The sequence below is a fragment of the Falco naumanni genome, chromosome 8 (genome assembly GCF_017639655.2).
Source record: "Falco naumanni isolate bFalNau1 chromosome 8, bFalNau1.pat, whole genome shotgun sequence".
NCBI classification, from domain to species: domain Eukaryota; kingdom Metazoa; phylum Chordata; class Aves; order Falconiformes; family Falconidae; genus Falco; species Falco naumanni.
The window spans coordinates 14,513,532-14,535,645 of record NC_054061.1 but is presented as its reverse complement, the minus strand read 5'-3'; the positions used below and the strand labels follow the sequence as shown (position 1 = coordinate 14,535,645).

General features: G+C 40.3%; 1 protein-coding gene across 2 annotated transcripts; it reads right to left on the bottom strand.

Moving 5' to 3' along the window:
- Nucleotides 1–6,237: 6,237 nt before the first annotated feature.
- On the bottom strand, nt 6,238–21,648 carry MAT2B (methionine adenosyltransferase 2B). Of its 2 annotated transcripts, none has more exons than XM_040603280.1 (7): nt 19,535–21,648; nt 14,354–14,548; nt 13,353–13,467; nt 12,909–13,061; nt 9,960–10,153; nt 8,877–8,990; nt 6,238–7,842 (listed from the first exon to the last, which is right to left on the bottom strand). In XM_040603280.1, exons 1-7 carry the CDS (start codon nt 19,562–19,564, stop codon nt 7,672–7,674), a joined length of 972 nt encoding a protein of 323 aa, XP_040459214.1. In that variant the 5' UTR covers nt 19,565–21,648; the 3' UTR covers nt 6,238–7,671. The 2 variants fall into 2 exon arrangements, with proteins under 2 accessions (XP_040459214.1, XP_040459213.1); XM_040603279.1 differs by lacking the exon at nt 19,535–21,648 and adding an exon at nt 17,262–17,428.
- Nucleotides 21,649–22,114: the final 466 nt, after the last annotated feature.

Sequence of the window (22,114 nt, the reverse complement as noted above, 5' to 3'; positions counted from 1 at the left end):
AAAGAGAATACCCAGTTTTGATTTAATTATAGAGCATGTGGGAATAGAATGGTTAAAAACTTGGATAATTTATGTCATCAGTGAGTTAGTGCAAATCAGGCTTACATAAATTAGGTCAGAAATCACTGATAACACTTGAAATCAAGTTACCTGACAGGTGTGCACAGGCCTGTCACAGTTCACTAATGTGTTTTCTCCTTTCGTTTAGGAAGTAAATTAGATTTAAATCTGGATTATCCATTTTGGCATGCTATTGCAGCCAGTAATGAAAGAGAAAAATTCTAAGGCAAAATGAAACACTGCTTTGAAACTTTGGTTCCTGCCATTCACCCCCAACATACACAGAGAACACCCCAGTCCTCATGGCCCTGCAGCTTCTGGCCCTGTCACCTGTCCATGCACAGCAGCACACATGTGAGCATCCACTTCTGCCCTCATACCCCACTGACTGCTTGCCCTGCTTTTTGCCTGCTCTGACAGATGCCACACAGGCACGGGCCACCATGGAGCTCCTGCAGGTACCTCCTGAAGGTACATTAGGGTGGTCTGGAGCAAGTGTTAGCCTGCTGCCATCGTGCCCTCCACAGGCAGCGTACTTCCTGAGCCTCCTGGATAGACGTGCACTCCCTCCAAAGCACGTACTGGGATGGGGTAAAATCCTTCTTTAAAGATTTAGTTGTTTCTTGTGCTGTTAACCACTGAAAAACTGGTTTCAGCCAACTGTCCTAATTCAGATACCCATAATCACCTCTGTAGCAGAAAAGACTCAAATGCAAGGAGTTCAGATACATGCTTATATGGTTGTGATGTTATAGGTGGGTGGTGTCAGCCAAGGCTGAGTAAATTATTTCAGCCATCTCTTAAAAGCTTGAACACAGAGAAGAACTTCATTCATAGGAATGAAGGAAAACTTTTAATGAAGTTTTCCTGTGAATCTGTACCAAGAAGTGAACACATTACACAAACACTGATGCCAATAAAGCCTGGACAGCAAGATGACTAGATTTTATGAGTTAGTCTGCTTAGTGTATTTCACAGAATTTGAGATGGTCCCCGAGTGGTATCCTTCTCATTATGGAACACACACTTGAAAATCCCCAACCCCACTGCTTCAATTGTAGTGCCCACGTTTCACAACAGCTTTTTAAATGCATCTTCTCAAAGGCCCATAACGGGTACGGGAGGAGAAAGCGACTCGTATGGCTGAATCCTAAGCCAGCTGTAACTTGGCAAACCAGTGTATGAGTTCTGAGGGGACTACAAGACAACGGTAGCCTTGTGGAGTGATCTGGGTATCAGAATGTCGGCTCTCCTTTGCTCAGGGATGCAGCAACTGGTGCAAATTGCTTCTGTCTTCCTTCAGCTATAGCAATTTAATATGGAAGTGACAGGTGCATTGATCACTCAGCCAGATCCTCTTCCAGCCAGCAGATGGAAGACGGGAAAAATGCCAATCTGCCATTTTGTAACTTACATTTCTTTTTGTGTGATGAGAAATGTCACCAACTTCTGTCAACCTGGTTCATTTGAAGTCTACTGTATAACATACAGTAGGAAATGAGAGCTACTAAAAAATTGTTTTGAACTGAAACTATGTTTTCCTAGAGATTTTCACATATTTGCAAAAATGTGGGTCTTACCAAAAGGATTTCATGCATCATCTGATTTTCCTGTTTCACCCCAAAAAGTACCAAAGCAGAGTGGATATGTAGACCTATGACATTTTATTTTTCATTCAGTGTTTAACAGAGAATAAATTTTGGAATTTAAGAGAATCTAGCAGTCTAGAATCCAGCAGGTTTTGTTCATACATTATTATTATTATTATTTTGCAAAATCTTTAGCAAATTGGGAATTTGTCTATTAGCAAATTAGAAATTTGGAATGCAAACAGGCAGTTTAAACCTTCTTTTTGAAAAAAAACTCACAACAATTTGTTTTGTAAATCTGATGGGCATGAAAGTCTAGCTGTGCACAAAAGCCCTTGCAGATGACATCACTGGCACTTCTGTTACAGAGCTTCTACTAGAAAGCAAACACTTATTATGTCTTAGTGCTTCCCAAAACAGCCAAGAAATTTCCTCAAATAACTTACTCCTGAAAAATGTCATGTTTCTATTGAGCTCACCGGAGCCCAGTTTTCCGGGACATTAACAGTCGGTGTTGCTTCATGGCTTCAGGGCCATAGGGCTAATAAGAAGTCCCCACCTTTCTGTGACAGCTTTTCAGTTTATCAGTTACGAGAAAATAAACATGCCAGTTTTGGAACTGATCCATACTTCAGTTACTTACAACAAACTCTTAACAGCAAAATGGAGTCAAGTGGAGAGAATGACAACTCTGTGAAGGTTTACCGCAACAGCCTTTGTGCGGTGCCTCAGCCCAGCAATAAACCAGAAGGTAGAGTTTAAACCAGAGTTCTGTCAATGAAGAACAGTATGAGACTCTTCTCTGTGCACAGATGGTAACAGATATCACTGCCGTGCTAATAAATTTAGTTCTAGAAGGTAGAGAAAGGACACAACACTAGTCAACGAGTTACATTTCTCTTGAAATGGAGTAAATAGGTTGTATTTTTTTTTTTTTAATTCCAATATTGTATTTCCCTAGAACAAGAGTGGAGACCTAGAAAAGAACTGAAACATTTATAAAATGGTAACTTCAACTTAGTTTTACTTTCATTTTGTTTAGGGACAAATCTGTATGATCTTTAGCTCATCTTTATGTAGAAATGAATCAGAAAATACCAAGTGATATAACAAACTTTGTTTCATTCATGAAAATCTGCCCATTGAGTTTAGAAGGCCTGGAAGATAAAAACTAAAGTTTATCTTTGCGGTCTAAATAGAAAATGAGACTTTAAACCCAGTGATTTTTCTTTCTTTAGCTCCTCAGGTGATAGAGAGCAATGAATAAATGAATATAAACATCAAGGAACCCTAGAATGAGGATTCGAGCAGGACTGACTCTATATTGCTGTAATTTCACAATCACCAAGCTGGCAGAAATTGCTACTGCTTTTGAAAAAGAAGCTATTCTTTCCTCTGCACACAAAGGTTGCATCTCAGGCAATCACAACAATTTTGACCCTGAACAGTTCCTGGGCTCTTGCTGACCAACACAAACACCTACAGAGCCACGGAGCCAGAGACACAAAGCCAGAGACGAAAAAAGAAAGAGTATGACCGATTCTTTAAATAGCAACACAGCTTAGTGATCGGCCAGTACTCGTTCCACTGCCTCTTGCAATACCTCTTAGACATCGATCACCAAAGGAGGGAAATGTTACAAAAGATGTCTGTCTAGCAATGAAGTGTCTTTGAGACTTGATTCTCCAGGGCAACTTCTGCTACACTTTACAGTGCTGGGATGCTGAGCATGCAGACCCCCCTGGCAGGGTGTAATGGAATGGTAGTCTTTTCTTCACATAAATGAGTTAATACATTTTCATTTCATACTAGAACCCTTGAAATAATGATTCCTTATTCTTGACTTGGTATGAAAAAAGAGGAACTGTTGTTTCCATGATAATAGACAGTTACTGATTTTGTAACTGTTATCATATGTAAAAGCTATGATGTTCACCTTTTAAGCATTAAGAACAATTTTTCTTGGCAGGAAAACTATGTAGCAAAAAGACATAACATTTAAGAAAATACTTGCCTTTCACCTTTGTAAACTGTCACAGCCTTCATATTATGGTAGTAAAATAAAGAAATGATAGCCAGATGGAATTTAGTATTTATTTTTTATAGACTACATATGGAGCAAAATGGAAAATGCAGTGCTAAATAAATATCAATTGCTAAATTTTATCATTAACGTACTGAAATAAAGTGTATATTTATCTGAACAGAATGCAGAACTTAACACACATTTATACAAAACGATTGAATATCTCAGCTTGGGACTTCCCACATATTTAATCATGACAGCTTGATGTTCATGATCATTCTGCCAGAATTTAGACAGAATTTCCCCAAAACTCCTGGTTAAAAGGATTAACGTAGTGAAACTTCAATCTAGGTTATACTTTTGAGCCATGCTATAGGAATTAATGAATGAAAGGAGCTACCCATTTAATCCAGTTATAGTCAGTGTGACTTACTTCAAAACCTTTTAGGTCGATTTTCCTTACACTTCAACATAAATTTTGAATTGTCAAAACCACATCCAAGACATGTTTTAAAAGCATGAGTAGCAAGACCCTTGGACTGCAGTCTAGATGGCAGCCTAGTTTCCACTGAACATTGCCTTTGAATGTATCTAAACAATTTTTTGTGGAAGGGATGCAGTAGGAGGTGGGAAAACTCCCATCGCCTTAACATTTGATTTTTCTGTACCTTTGGTCATCCAACTGTTCAGGCATGCAGCTAAGAGAATCACTTCTCTTCATCTTCATGTCTTCCAGTCATACCATCATCCTTGGAAACTTACTCCAGAGTTACAGCACTTCACTGTAACTAGCTCCAAACCCTTATCTTACACATGAATATATTCTCCCTCTTCTTGAGTGGAAAAATTAAGTATTGGGCTGGGTAACAACATATCCAAGTTGCAATGCATACAGAAATTCAATCAGATTGCCAACATCTTACATAGAATTGTTGTCTGGAATGTTGCCTAGAGCGCAAGAGCTCCCCAAACCACCCCTTCCTGTTTGAACAATTGTCCATTTTACTGAACACAAAAATGATTCTGCAGATGTTGAGCTTAAGGAAAACAAATAAAAGTGCATACACATTTCCTTTGTTGTTTTGGGTTTGGGGTTGGTTGTTGGTTTAGGTTTGTTTGTTTTTTCCTGGGAAGTTCCATATACCCTAGGATGAAATGTAAATATTCATCCAATTTTAAGAGTGGGCAAGGTTGATCTGCCCCATATTTGAGAATCGAAACCAGTTAGAAACTCGAATAGTTAACTCCTATATTTAGGTGCTAAAAAAAACCAACAAAACCAACCCCTAAAACTGAAACAATTCCTCAATTAACTGCCATCTAAGTTTCCTTGAAAACTATGGACAAGATATTTTCAAGATGTAAGTTCCAAAATTCTGCTCCTGTAGCACATTTGGGTTTGTTTCAAGAGTATCCATAGGGCTGCAATAAGCGACGTAGGTGTTTGCCTGCCCACATCGCCTGCAGTAGTTGTAGCACTGGCTGCTGAACAAATTGTGGCAAGTTAAGGGGTAAATTACTTTTTATTTTGCAGTTCAGCATTTACAGCACTAAGACTGGAACTCATTCACTTGCTGAGTGTGAGAAAAATTCATAATTACAATTCTATCCTCCCAGTAAAATGCCCAACTCATCCCCATTAGGTATTTCATGCTGGGGAGAGAAGTCCTCCTTCCTGGGCAAACTTCCCGGCTTACAATAATGGCTGTGGTGCCAACTAATGTATGCCAGTTGACGGGGATGGACAGTTAAAACACTATCCTGCAGGTGGAACAGGCATTTTGCATCATCTTGTCAGGGGGTGGAATGGGGGGGTGGGGGGGGGTGTAGGGCAGGGAGAGGTGGGAATCAAACTGACTAATGCCCTTGTCAGTACTGTAACACCCACATTCGGTTTTGTGCACCTAGCAACAAGCAATTTCAGAACAAAATTCAAATATAAGTAACAAAAATCAGCAATAAATCCAGAATGGCATATACTGCCTTCCAGATATTAATGTATTTTCCCACATTTTTTAAAATGGAGATGAGATTAAAAGCTCCTTGATTTTAATAAAAACACCATCACTCCTGATTATGTATGCCAAGAAAAAAAAAAAAAAGTAAAAAAAGGGAAAAAAAATACATAGTAAGCCTACTGTCCACCTCAGTGTTCCTTAATTTTTTTCTTCTTGTGGCTTTTATCCCCACCTCCAATTTTTAATATAATTTTTAAATTTACTGTGATTTTTTTGAAAATACGGTGTCAAATTTAGTAAAAACTTAGCTGCCTGAAAGCACAAGGGATGTACTCAGAATCTTCCTGCACTAAGGTTCAGGATGTTTCAGGCTCGTATTTTCAAAAACTTCTGAAGCTTTTTTTTTTTTGTGTGTGTACATTTATCATAGCCCCAAGGCAGTGGCACACCGATAGAGAAACACTGATCCAACGTAATCTAACTCTGGAAATAGTTAATTGAATGGGGAGGCAGGAATCACTGAAAAGGCACACACATTTCAAGAAAAATTGCAAATATTTATGATTAAGATAAATCCTGATGGTAAAGAAAGACTCAACAACTGTTTCTCATGCTGGCAATATATATTTATTGTAATTTTGGAGATAGGTTACCACGTGTATATCAGGAATTCAGACTAAAAGCAAATCAAGATTATGAACTCTTAGCATATGACAGTTGGAAATTAAATAACTGGATGTAAAGCTGACCTTCAGAAGATCTTCAGTAGGTCTATTTTTGTGGGGGCCCCTCCCCTTTTTTTTTTTAAATCTAAAGCTAAACCTTTTCCCATCCCCCTTCTTTTCAACCACAGAAAAATATATGATCATCCAAATGCAACTTTTCTCAGTTTTACTAATAATCCGCTGGCAATATCAGAACATTTATATTGTTGATTCTAGAACTTCAGAAGGCAGCTACAATTTACAAACCATGTTCCGCCTCCACTTTGCCTAGCTACTGAGTCCAGCTTTAAGGACTAGACTTAAGCAGATTAAAGATTTGCTTATATTAGACTATTGTGGTTACATTATTATGGTGCAAACCCTCAACACATGTGCTTTGCTGTTCCAGAACAAGCTACATCAGTGCAAGATCTGGCAGTCTGTGCAAAAGAAGCTGCAGTGTTGACTAACAAACATCTTCCTTACCATTAAATTCGCCGATCCCAAATACTGCCCCCCAAAAAAGAGAAAGATGAAGATATTACATGCTTCTACAAAAAAAACCCAAACAAACCCCAACTGAAAAAAAAAAAAAATCCTCCAACTCCAGTCCCCCCCAAAAAAACACCCCAGGTCAAAACTATTTGTTCCCTACCCTCCCAGCCCTTTTCTAGCTTTTGTATGTCACCATTAAAACAAATGCATACAACTTACTGTACAAATATGAAGCTGCAGGCATTCAAGTTACAGAACATTCTGAAAATATTTCAAGCATAAAAAGTACACTTGATAATTGCAAAAATAAAGTTTCACTTTTTTAAAAAACATTTTGATCAGAGCTCAAGCAAAACAAACATTTAACGATTCCTACTTCAGTTTAATTTGATAAGAACACCACCTTCAGAAGTTAAAAACAAAAACCTCATGATTTTTGGTGACAAAGTAACTGACAATGTCTTTTAATGAAGAGAAATGGTATATACAACAATGGCACAGACCTTAAGCATCAACAACAGATTTCAGCCAAAAGTAAGTACACAAGTGATGAGTCATTCTTAGCATCAAATGGTACTTACTACTAAGAACCATAATCCGCTAGGAACAGACATGAAGTTAGACTGGTACGAACGGAAGGAAAGATCCATGACGTTGAATAGGCTCAGTTTCTGTCACTGAACTTTTTTTTAGGCTAATAATTCCACTAGTGCAAGACCTTATGTTTACCTGATTAAATGAAAACTCATAAATGTCACAATTTAAGAACACTCATACAAAACTATTTTCTTCTTTTAAAAAAGTGCCACATAACATACTTTTACTAAAAAAGTTACAAACTAATGGAAGACTGTCTGTCTCCATCTCTTGTCGACAAGGAAAGGCCAAAGTGATTCTTTGATCCCAGCTCGAAACGGTGTTCTCTGACCTATCCCCAGCATCTCCAACTTGGAGCAGTCTAGCTGAGCATTCCTCGGACGAAGAGCACCCACAACTGGACAATCAGTAATCTAAAAAATAAACAGAAAACAACCCCAACACACCAAGAAGTAAGCTGATATGACAGCAAAATATTTCTTCTTACATAAGCTCATTTAGACGTTTTCCTTCATAGCTTTCTATACAGCTATGTTCCCCTCCTTCCTTCCAACTACTTGGTGGAGGATCTTTTTCTTTGTTTCTTTGCTTTTTTTATGGTTAACTTCATCGCAGTGTAAGAGATGTCAGGCAGAGCAATGGGAAATTTAACTTCTCAATTACTCTCACCATTTATTCTTTTCTGCATTTTACTCCTATTTTCACCCTATAACCAAAATCACAAGGTAAAAAATGCTCTAAAATGTTGACAGAATCATGTCTGGATCAACGTACCTGAAGAGAAATAGATCTGGGCAGAAAAAAATCAGACTAACTTAAGTGTTTGCCGTTCTTTTTCTCTCCATCTTCCAAGCCACATTTCAGCTCCAGCCTTTACTAATTCAGAATCCTTGGAATTTATTTTGGATATAAAGTCTTAATTACATGTTATGTTCTCACAACTTTACCAGTATGCCTTTAAGAGTACTCTTAAGTGTCAATAAAAACTGCAGGACAGGTGTTTTAAGCAAAGCAATAAATGATCCGAAGTTCTTAAGTGCATCTATTCAGAGACAAATCTGGACATTGACAAGTTCTTACAGATTCCCACCTTCAAATTAATATACTGTGAATCTGCAAGCTTTTTAAAGGATGAAAATACAACAAAAAGTACTGACTTACTCATGACTAAAGGGAACTGTTCTGCAGAAATACCATTACACTACAGACTATGAAACTGATTACTGACCGATTGGGTAAGTTTTGTAATTCAGCAATTCAGCGGGTCAAAGCAGCTGTTGTTTTCCCAAGTTAGATACCAGACAGCACCCTCTGCAACACATCTGCTGTGCCAGACATACACAGATGTCCTGAAGAGGAACCTTATTTGTATAGTTAGTGTGAGACCTACTGCTTGAAACAACAAAGCACATCCACCTTTCTACAGGTGGAACACCACATCACTTACAGGTCTCAGGTGGCTGCTGGGAAGGTTGAAAGCATCTGCAATTGCACATGCCATTTCATACTTAGTCATCTGTTCATTGCCAGACCAGTGAAATGTTCCTTTTACTGATGGGTCCTACAGAAGAAACAGGAAACACAGGTGAAATAAAGCAGTTAGCCAGCCCTCAGACTAAATCCTGGGCAAGAATTGTGCAGAACAATCCTCCAGCAAGACCCCACCTTGAAAGGCACGTTACAGGACCTCACCGATGTTCTAGAAACATCTCGTGCATTTTCAGGGAACACCTGACTAGGGGTTGAAACTGAAAACCGGTGTTACATGAATTTGACCTGGCTTTTCACAAACAGCTTATATTCTGTAGAATTAACAGGAGGGAAAGGAGCAAGTGAACCAAGCAACCAAGGTCAGACAGCTGGGGAGGAGCAACTTGGCTGTTCTGAACTATTCACTATTCAAAAACAAATGCAAAAGGCACCACACATTTTGAAAGTTAAACTGCAAACCATGTACGAGCCCAATCAAACTGACTGCGCTGCGTCCACCGTATGTGCATGGTCCACCTTTTTCCAAGTTACATGTATGAAAATTAAAGGCAGTTGGTTGGCTTTGTTACCTTGCAAAGGTGGTAATCTGAAGATGCTGTGGTGCATAAGCACAATAAAATATTCAAATCCAGTGGCTTGTTTTTGCCACTTCCTTGTTCTTAATACAATAAACAAGGGCATCTTTGAAAATGACATCCAACCACCATGGATTATTTTTTTTAGTCCAAAAATGGCAATTTGTAAAAAGCGTATTAGAGTAAGTTTGATATTTGCATTTCTCTCCTCTATACTAGCAAGACACATGACAATTCTCAGAAGCATCTGTCCCATCACTTCGCTTGCTTTTGTTTCAAGTATCAGAATATCCACAGTCATGTGAAAATACAGCTAGTATTACAGCTAGTTCTTTACTCCCCCCGCAGTGTTCCAGAAATGCAAAAACCAATGCAGGTTATATGCAGTTCTCAGTTGTTCAGAAACCAAGCCAAGAACTCAAACTGTTTTTATCTTGAAGAGGCTTGTTTCTCTACATTCTTACCAGCATTCTCTTCTCTGCTAGTTGTCTACAAACAGTAGCTACGTCCTTGACGTTAGTAGGAAATCTTTGCTGCCAGTGGTCCATGTTGGCAGATTTATTACTGAACTGCACTTTATCAAACATAACAGTCACAGCACTTTCTTCCAGTCTTTCTACCTCTCCATACAAGACAGGAATCCTAAGTACCGCTGCACCTAAAAGAATATTTTAAAAGTATTAACATTGTTATAAATGGGTATGAAGCATAACCTGAAAAGTGTTTTGGAAGTGTTAAGAAATATGTTGGCGATATTATGCATCTACAAATCACAAAGAAAATGCAATTAATATGTTTGCCCTCAGAATATAATTTCAATTTCTATCAATTAAAACAGTTTATAAACACTATGTTTATATAAACTTATTTTCATTTATGCCATTGATTTCCAGAAAGTTAACAAGCTCTCATTAGCACTGCAAGAGAAAAAAGGCCTGTTTGGGTTAGAACAAAAATTTAAAAAGCAACTGCACTATGCAGCTACTCCAGTGCTCCCCATCCTCCCTGGGTACGAGCAAGAACAAAACTCCCACCAACCACAAATCACCATATTCAGCCAGCAATTACAGACAAGAGATTTTTCACCCAGCATGCAGAAGCCTCCTGCATAAAGGAGGGTATTATTTACCGGAAAAAAAGACATGAACCTTGGAACGAATAATTAAAATGCTTGACAAATAAGGAATACTTTCACAGAATGCAGCAGTAAACAGTATTAGATTTCAAATAGTGATTTGAGAAATTAAACTAACAGTAAACAAGCGCAAAGAGAAAGACGTTTTACAATGGAATACATCGTACTAGTCTATCTCAGCCATGAAGACTCAAAAGGCTTCTTTGAGGGGAAATCCAAGAAGGCTATGACAAATTCATTACAAGCAATATGGATACTTTAGCTTAAAGAAAAGAAAAGAAAAAAAATCAGTCCTGAAATGAGAAGAGGAAGTCACCAAATCATTGCAATTCATAAAGATTTGTAGGACAATGCTATAGCTATTAAAAAGACAAAAAGGAAAAGCTGACACACAAATTATTCTCACAGAAAAGTAAACTGAAAGAAGTACTTGTACAAGAAAAACAAATACAATAAGAAGTTCAATATGACACTGATTTCCTGCTGCTCTAAAAACAGCTATTTGGTCACTCAGCAAATATGTCCCTCATCTCTTTAAACAGTAGTTGAAATATCTCTTTTTTAAGTATCTTTAGAAGTATTCATTATTTGAGAAAAAGACTGCCTGTCTTGTGTTCTCAGAGAGCATTAGCTTCATTACCAATGGCTCAAAAGACCTACTGAAACTTCTTTAGTTTTATAGGCATGAATATAAATCTAACTTGTATCCCCTCCTAACCAAAGTAAAATATATTTTTTTAAAAAACATGCAAATCCCCCCAATTTATTGGTGAGATTCTTACATTATACAAGAGAAACGGATAGGGAAGTTTTCATGCATCTGCAGACATTTGATAGACTGAATTCTACCTACACAATACCAGCAAATTCATGGCTGGAATACATGTAAAATATTTATATTGGTATGAAACAACAGGATTTACATTTTCAAGCATCTTACTCAGCACAATCTCAAAAATCCTTCCGCTAATAATACCACTGCTGCAACCCACTACTGCCTGACAGGTCATACGCGAAGAGGTCAACAAACAGAAGTGAGGTGTTGAGCTGGGGGAAGGATCTAGCAAGATACCCACACATACTTGAATGTGGTGCAGTCTTATCTTCATTACCAATCTAGAGGAGGCAGCAAACAGCATCACAGTCAAATTCAGAGATGATATTGCAATATTTAAATTGATTTTCACTGAAGTAAGACTTTTCCTATCAAAGTATCTTTTGGAAAGTCTGTTTCTTACTAGTAATGACAACCCTACATTAAGGCCTATCATTTTGACACATCATATATACTTACTTACTGAAAGACCATCACACTAATTTATCAATTGCTCAGTTCTCTGGTTAGGCAGAACAGAATCACAGTGCGAGTATCACACTGACAGACCAGAAGCCTCTTCTGCAAGTGCACCAAGATTATTTTCTTCAAATTCTTCTAGAAAACAGAGGTGCTTCTTTCCTTATAATATGTGAGTGGAAACTGACAGAATACTAACTAGAAACAACCAAACCTCTTTTATACAAGAAGCAAGTTGTCAGTGCAAGGGAACATGTCCAGTCCCAAGCTTTTTTTTTTCTTAGCAAGTAGAATTTTTAAAACTGTGTTTGTCTATTTGGAATGTCAACATTAATTAAGAAAAGTTTTAAATAATAAATAAAAAAAATAGTTGCTTAAAACAAGGAATATGTCACTAACACTTTAAGAAGTATTACAAGCAGAAACCTGACGTGTGTGGTACGGTAGGTGGGTTAAAGTAAAATAGATGGCTTGTTGGCTTATGTAACAAGAGCAAAACACGAGTTCAGCAAGAAAACCAAAAGAGTAACAACAAAAACCTATGCTGATTTTATCTGCATTATTACTGAACTGCAAGTCTGGTTTTCCCTTTAAATAAATATACATTTAGAACAATTGCAATGCATCCCTGTAAATAACAGCAACTACACATTAAGTGTCATAAAGCTTGTGCCATTGCAATATATTGATGCTTTTATCTTTCCTTAAGAATAGTTGATTCACAATAGGCAAAGGCTTGTGAAAGTCCATCAGCAGAAACTAGGAACACAAACAAGGATTGGAAAAAATAAGAAATAAAGCTTTAGTTAACCTATAAGCAACAGGAATCATTTATAAGTAAGGAGACTGACTCCTAAGCACATTCTTTTCTGAATCTCGTTTCCATGGTTTTGCAACTTCACCACTGACTTATGACTCTATTAAGCTAATATACAAGTAAGTAAAAATAGAAAGCCTCTATTAAAAATCTGAGCATATTCTTACCTTCATTATTTTCCAGGACTGCCTTTTCACCCTCCAGTTTGGTTTTACCATATAAATTGAGGGGATTTGGTACATCAGTCTCTTTATAAGGAGGGCTTGTTCCATCAAATACATAGTCTGTGCTGATGTAGATCAGAAAAGCTCCAACTCCAGCTAGAATGAAAATGTTTATACACCGCCTGTTTTAATTCATGCCTTGTTTGAAATCCCAATAAACCTTTAAACAAAACTCCAAAGGAGCTCATCTTCTAGCCCCATTCATTTGCACTGCACTGTCTGCTCACCGTCAAACAGACAGGCAAGCTACCCTTATGGAAAACGGATCGACAGCAAACTGATCACACAAATGACATTCAGCACTTTCAGTAACTTATTCTTATTTATGTCCCTGTACAAATAAATGTGGTATTTTTGCAAGAAACCAAATCCATTTGACTGTCTTACCTGCCTCTTTTGCCAAGTTCCCTGAAGCAGCCACATTGAGCTGAGAAGCAGCATCTGGTTGACTCTCTACAACATCTGGCCTTCTCTCAGCAGCACAATGCACTATAACATGAGGCTGAAAATTAAAGACTAATTTTAAACAACAAACATTGTCAGGAGATTGCAGTTGTACCCTAACTCTAGCTATGAACTCCCTTCAAACAAAAAGGCATTTCAGTAAGTTCTGAAAAGCAATAAATGCAGTAGTATTATTTTTAATCATGGCATTCTGACGAGCATGTTTTCCCTGGGAAGTAAAATAGAACCACGCTGCTTCAAGATACAAAAAAACCAGATCATTAATTTTGCAGTTATGATCTTCAGTAGCTTTGACTTTACAGCAAGATTGAGGCTGTTGTTTTTTTCTTTTTAACTCTGTAGAATAATATAAAATATAATAATATAAGATATATCTCACACAAACACACAATGATACTTAAAATTTTTATAGACAAGACATTGACACATGGCTTATTTGACATATGCAGACTATTAACAAGGTATTTAAAGCCATTTTATAGAATGGCGCCCTTCATAAATGTATTTCAGGTTTTACATATTCCTCTTGCAAGTTAGACTGAAAAAACAATGGACTTCTTACTGCACTGCACGCCAGACAGAGTCACTGCTGTTGTATTCAAGTACCCTTCAACTTCCAAAGAAGTGCTTCACATCAATAACTCACATTTATCTTTTTTTTTTTTCAACTATCAATGCAAATGTGCTGGCACATACACCTGTTATGTGCCTGTCTATGGTGCTGATAGCAAAGTTCAGAACTATCTGTAGCTACAGAGCAAACACCAGACGTGGCAGAACAGGCAGCTGTACATTTTTTAGAGCTCTGCCACAGCATTAGCCCCACCAAAGCCACATCAACTCAGTTATCAGAACAGTGCTATTAACTGATTACTAGATGTGTAACGTACCCTTTCCATCTACTTCATACTCCAGAAACTTACCTGAAAATCGTGGATGATGTCATGAACTGCAATAGAGTCCAGAAGATTAATCTGTTCAAACCTGGGCTGAGCTCGCCTATATCCACAGCCAACTGCATTCCAGTTATTTTCATTGAATTCTTTAAACACAGCTCTGCCAAGAAGTCCCGTGGCACCAGTAATCAAAACTCGCCTACTGGGAATATCAACATCTTCCTAGGGAAAGGAGAAGAGGAAAAGTTTTCTTTCTACTATTATTTGTTACTGTTTTTTCTTACAAAGTATGCAAGGCTACAGGCAGAGCTGTTGTATTAAATAGCCTTCATTGCCCCACAAGTGTTATGGAGTGTCTCACGGAATACAAGAACCTGGGAGCACCAATACTGTACCTAGTTAAGTATTAAAACATATTTTTGAAGACAACAAAAACAAAACTTAAAGGGGAAACTCATTCACTTCCACAACCAAAGGGGAAAACAAACCGAACCAGTAATGAAGAGAGAATTTTAAGTTCACTCAAAATCTGATAACTACATGCAAAATTTGAAAGCAGGGAAATAACAGCTTCTGAAAACGGACCCAAAACATGTAACATTTAGGGTCCACAACCTGCAACAAGAGATTTTGGATAGACTGTGCCTGTTAGAAGCTGCAGCAATACAATACAACTCACTGTGGGCCTACCTACAATGGCTGTAAGAACTGAAGACTTGAATTTTACTTTTAAAGAAAATAGTAATTCATTGTTATTCAACACAATAGTCTAACAGTAAGCAAAACCAAGTTACAGCTCAGTTTTACAAGATGCATCTTAAAGTAATTTGATAATTTAAACTCTCAATCTATAAAACATACTAAAGCTTTACTTCAGCTACCACACATTCCAGTACTTGAAATGGTTGCGTACATCACTTCAAAGTTCATTCCCCTCCACTACTCACTGGACCATCAAGCTTTCAAGATGGCAAACATAAGATTCACGTCCGTCTGTGCAATCTTTATTTTCCTTTCATGCTTTCCTTCTGCATGTATCATGAACATGGACCCACTAAAACCAAAAATAAAAGCATATGCTTACATGCCAGTCCAGAAGAAAACTTTGGGTGTGCAGAATCCATAAATCTTGGATTTCCTGACCACTTCAAGTACAATTTGCAATAATTTATTATAATTTTTGGAAATGCTCTCTACTATGCAATTCATATAGCCCAGTTACTTCTTAGCATTCTTAGATATTCAGCATTGTAATAGACCACTATTTTTTGACTGCACTTTGTTACTTCCAAATTACTCTCTGTCTTTCACTCTTAAAGTTAAAAACCTTTTGCTCCATAACACTATATGCAGAGGTTTGTTATGGAAACAGTCTTTCCCAAAACAATTGCTGAAAGTTCCCAGCACAGCACGTGCACTGTTCCCAACCCTAAATCTTCAAGCAAAGGATAGCTTATTCCCATCAGTACTAAATGAAAATTAGTATCTGGAGTTTCCTGAAAATAACAAACTACAACAAATGATGTTTTAAAACCTTAGCTTTATCTTTACGGTCAACTTGACCTCAGAACACAAGTTTGTTTACAATTTTTTAGGGCTACCCATGTTTCTCTGAAAAACATATGCAACAACACGCAAGTGCTGTTTTCTTTTTTGTTATGTACTTTTTATCTTAGCAAAGTCCAGACAGGGCATCACAGGACAGGTTATCCTCCACAGCCAAAGGGTACCTGCTAATAACTATCAAAAAATAACTTAAAAAATAGTAAAGTATGATGCATTTCAAGGGGAAAACCAAGGCACAGGTACTTTTTAAGCTTTACATAAAAACTTGACAAAGGTGACTACTCAGCTCTGGTGAGACCCCACCTGCAGTGCTGCATCCAGCACTGGGGCCCCCAGCACAAGGACATGGACCTGTTGGAGCAAGTCCAGAGGAGGCCAGGAGGATGCTCAGAGGACCGGAGCACCTCTCCTGTGCAGACAGGCTGAGAGAGTTGGGGTTGTTCAGCCTGGAGAAGAGAAGGCTCCGGGGAGACCTTACAGCGGCCTGCCAGTGCCTGAAGGGGCTACAAGGAAGCTGGAGAGGGGCTTTTACAAGGGCCTGTAGGGACAGGACAAGGCGAACGGCTTTAAACTGAAAGAGGGGAGATCTAGACTAGATAGTAAGCAGAAGTTCTTTGCTATGACGGCGGTGAGACAGTGGCACAGGCTGCCCAGAGCAGCTGTGAGTGCCCCATCCCTGGGATGCTCAGGGCCAGGCTGGACGGGGCTGGGAGCAACCTGCCCTGGTGGAAGGTGTCCCTGCCCGGGGGGGGGGGGGGGGGGGGGGGGCGGGAACTGCATGATCCTTAAGGTCCCTTCCAACCCAAACCGTTCTGCGATTCTAAAATCATGATGAACTCAGTAACAGTGTTAAGGAGCGCCCACTAAAACCAGAAGCCAGCAGGTCACGCAGACTGCACCGAAGCCACCCCAGGGAAGGCACCCGGAGCCCGGGCCCTGATCCAGCCCCGGCATCCCAAAGCTCGAGGCGAACCCCCGGCTCCCCGCAGCCCCGGGCTGGCAGGCGGATCCCTGTCAACGCTGACAAAAAGTTACTCCGCGTTAACCCGCGCGTCAAGCACCCACAGCCGCAGCGGCGCGGAGCCGCGGAACGCTGCTGGGAACAAGCCGCGACCGCGGGGGGTACGCGGGGAGGGGCCCGCGCACAGGGCCCCGGCAGGGCCGCCCCGCCACAGCGCGGAGCCCGGAACGAACGCGCCGGTGCCGCGAGGAGCCGCAACGCCGCCGAGGGCCCCGACCGCGGGGGTCTGCGCCGGGGACCCGGAGCGCCGAGAGCAGAACCCGCCCCGGCCCCTACCCAGGGAAATTCGGCCGCCCCCGCGGCCCCGCCGCACCCCGCCCCTCGGCCCGGCCCGGCGCCACCGCTCACCTCCACCAGCTCGCAGCGGCCCGGCGCGAAGCGGATCTTGAGCTCCTTCTCCCGACCGACCATGGCGGTAGCGGCAGGGGCCCGGCGGGGCCGCGGCCTGGGCCTGCTTCTGCTGCGGGGCCGCCCGCGGGGCTCGCCTGGCGCAGCGGGGGCCGGACGTGCCCTACGCCGCGCAGCAGGACGCGCCCTCATTGGCCCGCGGCCCCGCGACCGACGCAGGCGCCTCCCGCCGCGGCGCGCTCATTGGCGGAGAGGAGCGGGAGGGGCGGGGCCCCAGCGGGGTTTAAAGGGGCGGCCGCGGCCCGCCTGGGAGGGCGCCGCGCTGGGGGCGGGGACGGGGCCGGCCGGTTCGTGGTGGGACGGGAGGTGGCGGGGACCGGGCCCCCGGCTCCCTTCCCCCGCGCACCCTGGGTCGGGGGGAAACAGTAACGCAGCGCGTGCAGCCACCGCGCCCGCGGGGGGGCCCATCCAGCGGCGAGGGTCGCGGCCGGAGCCCCCCCGCGCACAGAGCAGCGCAGCGCCGGAGCGCGCAGGTGCAGGTGCTCCTCTGCGCCTTGTGACCGCACCCAGCAGCGAGCGCCCCGCGCTGGAAATGGTGACGCACCTGCGCTGCCTTGGTCACAGACAGACGGGCACTCCCTGCTCTCCACGTACAGTCTGCAATCCCAGTCTCCACCGGGTGCAGGTCCCGGTAAAGACAGTCCGAAGAGCAGCCCCAGCCCGTGGTTTCCCCAGCGGACAGGAGGGAACAGGGCACCCTTTGCCCAGGGAGCGGCACCGGCGCTGGGCAGAGGCCCCTGGCCACGGTGCCTCGGCCAGCACTCGCAGATGCTCCAGCAACCGCTAGAACCGTGTGCGACCTTCCGTGCACATGAAGGATCAGGTCCCACCTTTTCTAAAGTGAAATTTCATAATTAGGCCAGAATATCTCATTTGGCTTCTAAGAAATGCCATTAGTGTAACCCTGGCACTAACTTAACAGAAACCACATAATGTTCCTGTTAGAATGGTAGAAAACTGCATGCATTTTCCCTTTGTCTTTATCCATAGCTTTTGTGTAAAAGCAACTGGTATGGCCCATGGCAAAGTAGGGGGGCTGCTTTTGAAAAAGCAAGAAGTGATTATAGTCCTCATCCTATACATGTCATTTCATGCTTACAGGATGATCAAGTTGTGTACTTCTTTTAAAAAAATGCAAGCTTTGGAAGTAACATGAATCTGTACACAAAGCTTTTTATATCTGACTCACACAAAGGCAAAGAACCAAAGTTAAGCAGATGCACATAATTAGTGTCCATGACTTAATTTGGCTATTCACACACATATTTCAGCTTGACTTCATTAAAATTATTTAATTAGTAATCAAGGGAGAAAACCAGCTGATACTAACTGTATGTTAATTCCTATAAAGAGAAATCAGGAAGTCTACTAAAATTGAGTAGAATCACATTGTAAGCAACCTTTACTTATGACTAACTACTGACATATGCAGGACAAAGTTATACATATATAAACCCATTTCGGCCTTCTTGAAATGCAGATGCCCTATTTTTCTTTGTACTAAGCTATGGACATTTAATTCCCTTTCACTAACCTTAGATTTCTATTGAAAAAAAAAATCAGTAATTCATAACTTGAAATTCAGAAGAAAAATCTACAGCGAAATACTGAACTGCTCAGCAGCACTAAGGTAACAACTCCAAGCACATTTCAAGTCACACCTCTTCTTCCCAACACAGACCAAAATTGCCCACTGGACATCTTAACAAAAGCAACTACCTGGAAATAGAAATTTTGCCTTCCAGGCTTAGAGCAAGAGGAAAATAGGGAAAGCATTAACACAGGAGGCACAACCTAGACCCATAAATGGGCCTCTAAAATATCTTCACATTTTTGTCTCCAGTGTAAGTTACAAAAACTATATGTAATTTGTTACCTTGGTGACAGTCTATTTTTTTTTTTTTTAACATTGAATTCAGTAGCATTCCAGCTTATCTATTTTCTGTATTACACTCACTTTGTGGAACACTACGATTTCATGGAATAGATAAACAAAAATTTTATTCTAGACCATATCACAGTTATTTAAACATAATGCATCACTGGGTGACTAATAAATGCACTACTCATAAAATTAACATTTCAGACTGTAATGCAGGGACTAAAGTATAATTAACTCACTCTCTCTCTCTCTCCCTTCCTGTTTCCTTTTCCCTAGATTCTGTAATCAAAGCGTGGCAGCAACCCATTAATGCAAATATCCAGAGCCTTACCTGCTCCATTTCCACCAGCATTTCAGGCATCACCTCAAACTACAGAAGGAATCATCAGCCTTAGGAAATAACTGTTCAACTGCACACTTGTCCCTTTGTCTGCTTTTGCCTGCAGAGAGCACATGGACTGAAAGCAGTAGCTCAGTTGACCTTTGAAACCAAAATGCTACTCCAAGCCCTGTATCATGTGCAGCCTGAATCCTGTTAAGCTTTTGGTTTATCCCCAGTGGTACCATTTAAGCAGCTCAGTATGAACTTAAATTTTCACTTCGTAACAGCCAGCATGAGGCAAGTGCAGCCATTGTGCGTACACAATTTAGTCAGAGCACCGGCACTGAGTCTTAGGCAGTTTTCCTTTTACGGGACACAGGAGGAGGGCTCTAATTAGGTCAGCCAGGTTGAGGATGCTAGCAGCTCTTCATTTTACATTTAAACCAAGTACAACCCAGATCTTGTGACAATATAGTGAGATGGATGCTCAGAGAAATAATTTATTGTTAAATTATATATTTTTTCAATAAAAGAGCAATTGATTCCTGCAGCGAATACTTAAGTCAGTTGAGCTACCAGTATGAAGGTTTCAGTTCTTAATATGTATTATTTCATGCATGCATGAAACTGGCAGAACCACTAAGACTGCAGTTCACACTAAGCACTCAGTTTCCCCTTTACTTCTCTCTCCAAATCTGCTCTATATTATTCATCTGTTTTAAAGCTAAAACAAATATCAACATTGCAGTAAGGCTAGTGTAATTATTTGCTCTACTTCCCCGATTCTTTTGTCTACTTAAGTATGCTCTTGATAGCCTAAAAAGGATTTAAAATGACACTTAGAGCTTTCTAGCTTAATTGACAGTTTTGGCTAAAAGCAAAGGCTGTATGGAAAAAGTAGCAGCCATCATAAAAGCAGTCTCTTGTGATAACTGCAGTATTTGTTTCACTTTGTGGGCTTTCACCCTTCAACAGACTTTTGCTAACTTGATATCACATGCTAACATCAAAAATGAGGTTCAGATTGCATTAAAGACTGTGGTTTTTTTTTTAGTGTCCCCATTTCCATGTTTTGAGTTTTGTGGAACCTTCTGTTAACATTCACTTGCCCTAATCTACTCTCTCCTGAAATAAAAGGCTCATTTACATTTCTGAAAAATGACATTAAACTAAGGATGCCTTTCATTTCTTGGCATGAAGGCTTCTCAGACTCTGACATTCTGATTTATGAAGAGTGATTTTGCCTTAAAAATCCCCATATGAGTAGAACAGCACAGAGCATGCAACTTCCAGCAACCACACATCTAAGATGTATGCCATCTTGTGAGAAAACCTCTAGTGTAATAGCTGTAGTGTTATTACTTCTATATTCAGTTGTTTACAGGTTCCCCCCGACCCATCCATTGCTCTTTGCCCTGCTGCTCACTAGATCAAGTTTGGTTTAACAAGCTGCTCATTTCATATCCACTGACTAGTGGATATACCATCAGGATTTCTAGTAAAACCTTATTCTCATCCAATAAGTCAGGCTAATGCCTATTTCCTCAACAATTTTCTTTTACCCCAACGACACCTTTCAGACAAGAAAATTTTTATCTTCTCCTCCACAAGGAGAGCTAACTCCAGTCTTAAATCATTTCAGCAACTTCTTTATTAAAATACACCTCTCAGCGCTTCAGGCAAACTGCTAAATTGAACACTAAGCATTTCTCAATTCAAACACCTGAAGTTAATCCTCATTCTTGGTCATCAGAAGTTCAAGTAATCCAGCAAATATGCAATTTCTTTCCTCGGACTTAATACGCATTTTTGGTGTCTCATTTCCTAGGTATTATCAATTCTTTGTAAGCTTATAGTATCAGTATAAATGGCAGTATATTCAACATGCTAAGCTTTGCGCACTGTCTCTCTGCAGCACCCATATGCAGGATATTAGTAGATAAAATAACAAAAACACCGAGTTCTACATTTTGCTTAATACAAAAGTAAACACTGGAACTTAAGAAAAATTCACAGGAAATGAGAGGATAAAGGAATTGCAGGTTTTATGTATTGCACAGTTCAGCCAAATCATTTCTGTAAGATTAGAGAATACACACTGAGGCAAGACTGACATGGGCTTTGTTGTGAAGATTTAAGACTAGAGCAAATAACATCAGGTCAATTACACTATGTAATCTGATTTTTATTTTTATCCCTGGTTTCTGAAGGAAACAAACTCTTTAAATTTAAATTTTTATTGTGCTAAAATGTTCTTAATGTTAGATGCAGTTAAACCAAATGCTTTCCACTTTGCTAAAATTCAAGCCTGTACAATGAATCCATGTACAGCAGTTACCCTCCCACCCAATTAAGACAAGTTCAGTTATTCCTCTTCACATTGCATTGATTAACTACAACAGCTGGCTACAAAGATATTATGACAATTTAAGAGCCCAGTGACCACAGCATTCATAAAATAGACATTTCTCTTAAGACACTAATCAGCCACAGCAAGCAAACCATTTAGGTAAATGCAGTCAATTTGCATTTGACCTGAAAATCCTCTTCTGAAGATGAACAGCTGCAATATCTAGCTCCAGGATTTAA